Raw genomic sequence first — 9,772 nt, forward strand, 5'->3', positions numbered from 1 at the left:
ATTAGCAACAAAAACTTATAAAAAAAAGAAGTGCAAAATAATGCTTACTTAAAAGTATGAAAGCATGGGATTAAAAAAGAATTAAAGATAATATAATCCCTAATCTCCTACACTATCATCAACTTTTCTTTGCCGACAATCTCCTACTACTCCCAAACAAAACTCCAGCTCTGGCCAATCTACTAGAACTACAAAGTAAAACTAGACAATTCCGCTCTATCAACAAAAAATTAAACAAGGTCACCAATACCAACAACACATCAGGGGACCACCTCTTCTCTTAATACATAGGCAAAATCTGGAACACCCTACCTATTGCTGTTACCTTAGCAGGCTCAAAGGTTACATTTAAAAGACCCCTGAAAGAACACCTAAAGCACACATGGATATGAACATGTTCCCCACCTGGCTGACTGAACCCCCCCAACCTCTCCCCTTATTCTTGCCCTCTGACTTCAGCTTCATCACCAAGAGAATGCAACTTCTCTAGTTTCCTTCCAGTTCCACCTCTAATTCTAACCCTTTAGTCAATACCCCACATGCAAGGGCGCCTGCAGGCAGGTGCAAGGGGGTACACTTGCACACCCCTGGATCTGGCTGGCTGAGAAATTAATTTTATTTTAACAAAACATTTTATTAAAGGGTGGCCCTCTTTAAGAACACCCTTTGCATCCCGTCCAGTCATGCAGACGCAACAGGTGTTTGCGACCTGTTTTCGGCTACTGTGTCTGTGCGACTGATGAATTAAGTCGTCTTTCGTGCCTACTGGGAATTTGAATTCCAGAGAACGTTTGGAGTGAGCGAACGAATGTAGAAGTGAGAGGTAGGTGTGTATGTATTTAAGAGATGTGTGTGTATGTGTGTGTGTGTGTGTGTATAAGAAATTGGTAGGCAGGAGTCTGTGGATGTAAGAAGTAGGTAGGAGTGTGTATGTAAGATAGGTAAGTGTGTGCATGTGTGTGTTTAAGTGTGTAGAGTATGCTTAGTCAGTGATTAGTTGTGAAAATAATCACTCTGTTTTTCAGATTTCTTTTTATAAAGTGTCTTTTTAGCAGAGTGGGTGTGTACATTATTCTATTATTAAAAATACGTCATCAGCAAGTTGGACACTTTCTAATTCAGAGTGCTGCATTAATATTGATTTGTTTTTTAATTCCGACTTCAGAGATGTGTTTCATGTTGTGGCAAAGTGCAAGAAATGTTATATGGTTTGTTTTGCGACAACCCTTAGATAAATGGATGAGTAGTATTACTTGTGTTAAAATGTGACATAGCAGTGGTTTTGCTGTAGGCATGCACTGGATGTTTACTTACAGCTTAACTCTAACTGGACTGTCCCATTGTGCACTTTGAATATCGTTTTATCTGTGTTATAAAAGACTGACAGTACAGTGAGGTCTAGAGCTTTTGGAGTCAGAGTTAGAAAAAAAAAAAAAAAAAAAAGACTATCACTTGGCAGGGAGAGAAACATTAAGCACTTAACAGCATGGAAACAGTTTAACAAACTTGAAAAGAAGATGTATTACATGCACAAAACTGTTTTTAAATTGTACTTTTGACTTATTTTCTGTGTCTTCATGGTAGTAGCTCTGGAATTTTAGGTAGCCTGTTTCCTTACAAGTATAATATAAGAGTCTTGAATGAGGGCAGCATTTGAGGACTTTCAGGAGTATGAAGCTAAGTGTCTGAAACAGAACTGATTAATTGGGTGTTGAGTAATACAGTCTAATAAAGGGCACAGATATATCGTTGTAGATGATCTGCTAAGGTTGCAATACATTGAGGAATGAGTGAAGAGAAACAAGGAATAGTGGAAGATGATATTAAGAAATTGTGAGGGAAGAGTAGGGAGAGAGGGAAAAGCAAGGTGTGTTGAGAGATTTACAGCATGGTAGAATACAGTTAGTCATGTTGACCAGTTTGTATGGCATTAAAAACTAGATTATGTGCAGTCATCCGACTGCGGTGGTGGTGCTGCGGTAGCGTTGTCGCCTCACAGTTAGACGTTGTACATTCGATTCTCAGAGCATCTTCTGTGTGTAAACATGCGTGAATGGGCGTTCCTTCGCTGAAGGTTGTGCGTTAGGCCCAGCAAGCCAGCACGTAAAAAAAAATCTACTGCCAATCATTAGCAGACTGGAGTTCCGCTGTGGTGACCCCTAACTGGGAAAAGCCGAAAGACAGTTTTTTTTTTTTTTTTTTTTTTATGTGCAGTCATCTGGCTTTCGTTTATTGAAAACTGAAGTTATTGCTATAAAAGTAAGAAATGTAATTATTGCTTATAAACACATTATGTTTTTAAAGACATTGGCTAAACTGTTCCATTTTAAGGGTTTATATGGCTTAGTGCCCTATCATCATACTTAGATGATGTTTTAGAAATAATTTGCCACCAGTCTTCATAATTATTTTTGTTGGCAGAAGTGTACTAGGAAGAAAGTTTTGGGTTGATCTAAGTAGGGATTGCTTTAAGTAAGCTTACGGGTAAACATAATTTGCATGGTTAACGTTTTTTTTGGTAAGATTTTTTTCCATACTATGTACTTCACAGCTTGGCTGTGATGGGTTTCACCCTTTGAATCATTAGCAATTCTACCTACCTTGTTTTTGTCATGTGTTTTCAGCATTTGCATTATTCTTTGCTTTATACAGAGTAGATGTTTTGCCACACACTGAATTTTATTTAAATAAATTGTGCAAGGAAATACTTAAAGATAAAAGTAGTGTACTGAATAAAGTGACTATCAAGGTATGGAAACTGCTTTTTACAGTATATTCAGTGATTCTATAAGTCCACTCACAATGCACTATGTCACCAAAAAGACTGCTGCAATAATCTGCTTTCTGGCTACTGACGTAGACAATTCTGCAGGAGTCTGTTGCAAAAAATATCTGTAGGTATGGTAGGACTGAATATTTCTTTGAACAGCACAGGAACACCTGATATGCTGATTAGATGTTAGCAATTTACATATCTTGAATGTCTCAGTCCTTTGTAGAGTATAAGAAATACATGACTAAAATCATGGTGTTGTAGTATTGTTTTTGAGCACAGAACTGAATTTTGTACTTAGATTTCGCTTTGCTGCATTTGTTTAAGCTAATACTGTGTTATGTTTACTCCTTTATGCAGGCCATGCATATTCTGACTGCTGCTTTTGCTGGTCCTTGTCACAGCGGATACATGCCTAATGGATATATCAGTCTACCTATTTGATTTATGCTGGCAGTAATTCTTTAATTCAGTTAGTAGTTTGCAGTTAAAAAATTCATCTGAAATAAACCAACAGAAATTTCCATGGCTAGCTTAGAGAAAGCCACAGTGAACGTGTTAAAATGCGTGTGTATGTGAGTATGTATATAACCATGATATAAACTGCTATTGTAAGCAAAAGAACTGGAATATAACTTCCGTTGACTTCATACAGTAGAGCAGAGAGAGATTAGACCAGCCGCTTTAAAATCGATATGCAAATACAGAAAAATTGCAGAACATGAAGCAGAAACTTCTTTAAAATCGAGTAGTCTGTGGTGAAATGAAGGGAAGAGAAGGAAGAATTGCATGAGGATCAGTTGCACAAATTAAACTCTATTATTGACCATTTTCCAAATTATTGTTTTGAGCTGTTTTTGTTGAGTCTATTTTAAGTATCTGTCCCTAAATTTTTTTTTTAAATTTCATTAAATTTAAAGGGGATGTTACTGACATAATTATGGATAGCATGTCACTGGTTTTGGCTCATCTTCCTTCAGAAATAAAGCAAAAGAATAACTGTGCCTTGGAGTAAACTTTTGCATGGCCCTAACAAGGTGTGCAAGGAGCCTATTGCTTGAAAATAGCTCAAAGGCAAACAACCCGCCACTGGCCAGATGCATTTTCTTTGAATATGGGTTTCAATGCTGTTTCAGTGAATGTCAGTTTCAAAGGCAGAGAAGCTTTAATGCCAAGTCAGTTTTCATTGTAAGACTATTGCTTTGTTTAGGTTAAGTAAATGTTTATCAGTGTTTGGGCTATAACTTTTGCAAATTAAATCCAAACATCTGTAATCACTATAGAAGTAAAGCATAAAGCAGTATGCACACAGAGATTTTAACAGTGAATATGGCAAATGGGGAGAAATAGGCAAGTAATGGGACGCTGGAATGGCTGCAGGGGTTGGTGGTCGGGGCTCTGGGTTTGCACCCCCTGCGAAAAATCTTGCGGGCTCCCTTGCCCATATGTCACTGCTAGGACACTTATCTATCCGCTAAACTTTACTTTTCTCTTTACACATCTACTCTTACTTTATACTTAAGCTACTTATGCCTCTTTTTCTTACTTAACCCGTTATCCAATTTCCCCATCTCTGTCTCTTCTCCTACTACTATACTCCCTACTATGTCTAATCGTTGCTCTCTTTGTTGCTATACTCCCTACTACGGGCAACTTGCACACAACTCAACTGTATAAAGCAAAAAATGCAACCTCTACTAACAATGTTCACCATTATGCAATATCTCAACCTAAAACTGTAAAATATGTATTCAGTCTATGTGAATATGTTAAATCTTAAGCTTCAATGCTGTGTTACTAGTCAATATTAAGTATGGTAATATCTATGTAAATTTGCATTAAGCTTGAATGTTATGTTACTAAGTAATAATCTGCGGTGGTGGTGCTGCGGTAGCGTTGTCGCCTCACAGTAAGACGCTGTCCGGTTCGACTCAGTTAGAGCGTCTTCTGCGTGGAGACATGCGTGAATGGGCATATCTTCGAAGGTTGTGCATCAGGGCTGGCAACTCGGTACGTAAAAATCAACTGCCAATCATTAGCGGACCGGAGTTCCGCTGTGGCGACCCCTAACCGGGAAAAGCCGAAAGTCACAACAACAACTATGTTACTAGTCAATGTTAAGTTTAGTACCATGTACGTAAATTTGAATGCTTCTGTATACACCTTATATTTTACATAAAATTTAACTGCGGAGCTTTTCTCCCTGGGCCTCCACTAAAAATGGACATGCATCCAGTCAGACTTTTCTGGTCAACAAATATAAAATAAATAAATAATAATAAAATAATACTGTTAAAGAGCAGTTAATAAGGTTTAGCAGGTTCAAGAGATAAGGATTTCATCAATGAAAGCACTGCTTTATGTTACAGAATTTTAGTAGGAGGGTACCCAGAGAAGCTGGTTAGCCAAAGATTTGTAGTAGTACAAACAAAAGACAGGCATGGGGATTTACTATTGATAACATACAAAAAACCTCCTGTAATGTTAATTCAAAGTTCTTTAGATATATACTATTAGGGACAGTAGGAAAATTCTTAGTAGCTTCCTTGTGGTTAAAAAATTTGTAGGGGGAAAGTCCAGTTTTTGTTAATAAAAAGGGAAGAAATTTTAAAGATATTTTGCAGTCTAAATTAAGCTTAAGGGTGATTGATAAGTGTAATAAAAAGGAATGTTCAAATGTTTCAGTTGCAATTACTATACCTATAAATGGATGCCGCTGAAATGGTTACTAAAAATAGGAAAATTAAGATTCCAGGTTATTTTACAAGCAAATCCAAATTTGTTGTGTATTTAGCAATGTGCTTATCCTGTCCTGCCTATTATGTTAAGTAGGGCTACAAGAGAACTGTGCAGTAGGAAATATGAGCATATACATGCTACTTCTATAGGTTATACCAACAATACACAAGCATTATTTAGCTAGTGGATGCAAGAATTCTTTGAAATTTGCAGTTGTAGACCAAGCTGATAATTTTATAAATAGGCTTGAACCAGAAGATGAATTAGACTTGAGAAAGTATTGTTGGCAAGAGACGCTAGATGGCTGCAACCCTCCAGGACTTAATGGTAAAGAAAAATTTAAATGTGTATTTGAAAAGGAGAAAATTAGGCATTAGTTAGTTAAATCATGTGACTTGTTGCTACATAAAAGGTTATTTTTTTTTTTGCATTCAGTCTGAAGAAGTCTTGTTTAATACGAAACCACTTACTGGATGCGTTTCATTTGTTACTAAATCTAAGTATATTTTAATGATCGTTTTATGACTTCAAGGAATACTACATGCAATACTTCATACATCTCCCATTAAGATCCAAATATACAGACTTCTTTATCTTCCTCTCGTTTCTACTATAACTAATATAGTTATTTAGAAAAGCAGCAGAGTAGGGCAGCAATTAACACTCCTGCCTTACAGCACTTGGTTCTCAGCTAGCCTGTCTTCTGTGAGGAATATGCATATTCACCTTGCGTCTACATCAGCTGCTGCTAGGCGTTCGTTTGTTTCACGCATCCCAAACATATGCAGTAAGTGAACCAACTGACCAACTGGCTGGGTGGGTGTGTACTTACACATATCCTGTGAAGGGTTGGCAAGGGCTCCAGCTCTCTCATGACATTGAACTGAAGGGGTTAGACAGAATAAATGGATGCTTAAAAAATTATGAACAGACAGCAGTATACCCAGAGTGTTAATAGTTCATAATATTCAGCACTAATATGGCTCAAATGGTGATAGTAATAAAGTGAAAATTTAACCTATTTTATTTTAAATGTGTGTAAAACTTGTGACCAAATGTCAAGCAAACCCATAAGGTTGAGTGACACAGATTGCACAACAGCAAATAATGCTTTGCAAGTATAGAAATGTCAACTTAAATCAAGCCATTTTGAGACACTGTCTTTCACATTTCTCTTCAGGATAACCCTAATCTCAAAATTACTTCAATTTATTTTAATTTTGCCCACTTCTAAAATTGTCTTAACATTTCCATTCCTATGGGAGAAAGGAAGGCAATTAGCAAAAATAAAGAATTCCTGAAGGACAGGAGTAATAAAGGGACAAACTTTCTAACAAAAAAACAGTCAACTTTTCCAGAGGGCAATGTCCTATGATGTTTCTGCTTAATGGGCAAAGCACACTTTTGACTAAGTGAACATCAGTACTTCTACACTGTTTTCTTGACAACAAATGCTACCAAAAGAAGTAAGTGTATGTCAACAAGGCCAGAACAACACAATTTTGTGTGACTACCAAAGCTACATTAGATCCCTTGCATTTGTGGCTCAAGTTCAAAACTGCATAGAAGGGTGACTGGGCCTCGCAACCATGCACTCTTCATTCTCAAAAAGTCAAATGCAATTTCATACAAGACCACACCTGGTACCACAGCCACACTGAATACAGTATCAGTTGAGGGCCGAACAAAGCATGTATGTACCATTAAATTACAGTCTACTAAAGGCTAGAGATGACAATGTAATATAAGCCCTCTCCCAACCCATTATGTGAAGGTTTAATCACTGCAGAACTAATAAGCAAAGTAGCCACAATTCTTAATAAAAGACCACACTTAACAGTGAATTAGTCTACTGGATCAGGCAAATGACAACGTCCAGTAAATAATTAAAGCTTCTGAAGAAACGCTACACTGTTAAACTACCCTGAAATAACTTGTAGATTTTTCCTCATTCTTCCCATATTTCTGAAACATTTTAACCAAATATTCAACATTATAAATCTGCGTTCAGAATTATGTTACTGCTCTCATCACATGACATCCACCACTGCGTGTCTTTACATCTAATCCTTTATCAGTTTTTGCTGATCAGCAAATCAAAAGTTGCATGAACAGGTTTAACTTTTAAACACTGCTCCTAGTTCCGATAAGAAATAACACTGCTTATATGTTGTGACTCACCCTCGTTCATCTACCTAAAGTGTACTGCGTCTGTTAAAACTGAAACCCCCACGATCTGCATCACTGATTGTAGGTCAATGCACCCAACCAGGACTGTGATCACAGTCAGCCTCTCTCTCCTGTTAACAGCGCAGGCCGGCAGCACAAACAAAAGTGCCAGCAAAGCAAGCCTGCCGTTGGCACCAGCAAATATTGTAAGAAAACTTAAATAAATCAGAAAGTAGGCAAGAAAAATAAAATAAAAAACAAGGGGCCATGTACATGTCTAAGAAACAAAAATAATGGCGAACCGGGGCAAATTTACTTACAAAAAAATATATTAAAAACACTGATCAAAACACGAGAAAATCTGAAAACTAAAAAAAAAATAAAATCGCTAGAAAATGGCCCTTAGCCCTATAATCTCCATTTTATCCCCAGGGGTAGAAAAAAAAACATTTGATAAACAATCAGTATCATGTCTTAACATTTCATTCCAGTTTTGTTAACAACTTGTTTTGTATACTTGGAATATATGTGGCTCAGTTCTGCTAGACGGCAACAAGTTTTGTGGGGACCACCACCCAGCTGTCGCTCAGCTGCTGTCAAGAGAGCTCAACAAACATAACCGGTATAACAACCGATGCCAAGATCAATCAACAGACGTTAACTGCATTACCAAAAAAAACTAACACCCACAGCAAAAAGGTAGTAATCAGCTTATCTGGAAAAAATATGTATTTATACATGATCCCTTTAAATCAAAAGCCTCCACCCGAAGACATGACGGCAAACGGCGTCCGGGCCAGAAGGAAACCTTCGGCCCACACCTTTTCTGCCCGATTCGATAATTCACGTATTTCCTCACAGATTACTGTTTAAAGTATTATTTGGAAATGCCAAGTAATACGGTTTCTCCCCCTTCACAAAGGGAGACAAGGTCAGCACCAGCACTTTCACCGCCCACACCATTAAACTCGTGCGGTAGCTACCCCGACCGTCCCAGTCTGCAGCTTCCCATTTTGCCACCACCTCCTCTATCCGTCTTCTATGCCTCATCCGCCCAATCCCAGTTCCCTCTCGCTTTCCTCACATATTTGCCGACCTGTTTTCGTCTTCGGCGCTTCCTGCTGCTGGAGGCCGTATTTCTGCTCATGTTTCAGTGGGTGGCGATGATGGTGCTGCTGCTGAGGAGTCGTTTCTGCTGCTCCATGGTCGCGGTGCTGCGGAGGGCGTCCAGGCTGCTCCTCCATCGACGAGCCAAGGACTCGGGTATTCCGTCACCGCCAGTGAGCCGGCAGGCTGCTGGGGGAGGGGGGTCAACACTGGAGGCCTCTTTTACTTAGGATGTACTTAGTAAGCCGGCAAGACTCCCCCCATCTACCGATCTGCAACTTCCCAGGGTTGGGCATGAAACGTCAGCACACGTGGCCCCATTCGATACTGGCTCGTACTGCTGCCAGCACGGGCCCTCGCTCCAATCAGCAGTTTCAGTGGCAGCGATGCGAGAACTGCACACGTAGCGAAAAAAGTATTCCGGGATCGTCAGCAGCCGATTCATGTTAGGCAGGGAAAAGGGGCTTACAGGGCGGGGGGAGTGTTTACTGTCACTCTCTGTGTCGGTTCAGACTGCAGAAGGTAGCAACTTCTGGGAAACAGTTTTGTGCGTTGTAAGTTTTAAAACGGTGTTTGCAAGACCGACTCAATTAATAACCAAAGGGTAAAAGCAGATTCAAGCAATGACGAAAAAAAGTCTAAAAACGTTATAAACCATGACCTGAATAAGTGGTAGTACTCTGTTTACAGCAGTTTTAGTAAATCTTTGTAACGTTTCATTTTAAATGTCCCACGGTTTATTGACTTGTTTACTAATAAAATGAGCATAACACTTTAATAATGAAAATAGTTTATTTGTAAAGTTTCCTCAAAATACACTTGGTACGTGATGAGAATGGTCAGCAAAAATGTGTAAACAAATACAGAGCGCAACCTCCAAAGATCGACTTTTGTACCTTAGCGGGTATTGGAAAGCCTGCTAACGTAAATGATTAACGACGCTGGGCCATCCTTTCAGTTACAATTTGGTTTGGAGGGGAAAAA

General features: G+C 38.7%; 1 protein-coding gene across 2 annotated transcripts in view; it reads right to left on the reverse strand.

Annotated features, from left to right (window-relative positions):
• The window catches only part of NUFIP2 (nuclear FMR1 interacting protein 2), a 952,263-nt gene extending 943,056 nt beyond the window's left edge, over window positions 1-9,207 (reverse strand). Inside the window, exon 1 of one of the 2 annotated variants that reach the window (XM_044054448.1) lies at window positions 8,778-9,207. In XM_044054448.1, the coding sequence (XP_043910383.1) occupies window positions 8,778-8,925 (148 nt within the window). In that variant the 5' untranslated portion in view covers window positions 8,926-9,207. The remainder of the gene's footprint in view (window positions 1-8,777) is intronic. The other variant, XM_044054447.1, reaches the window with a different exon arrangement.
• Window positions 9,208-9,772: the final 565 nt, after the last annotated feature.

The sequence above is a fragment of the Protopterus annectens genome, chromosome 13.part0 (assembly GCF_019279795.1).
Source record: "Protopterus annectens isolate FY-2018-M chromosome 13.part0, PAN1.0, whole genome shotgun sequence".
Lineage (NCBI taxonomy): Eukaryota > Metazoa > Chordata > Ceratodontiformes > Protopteridae > Protopterus > Protopterus annectens.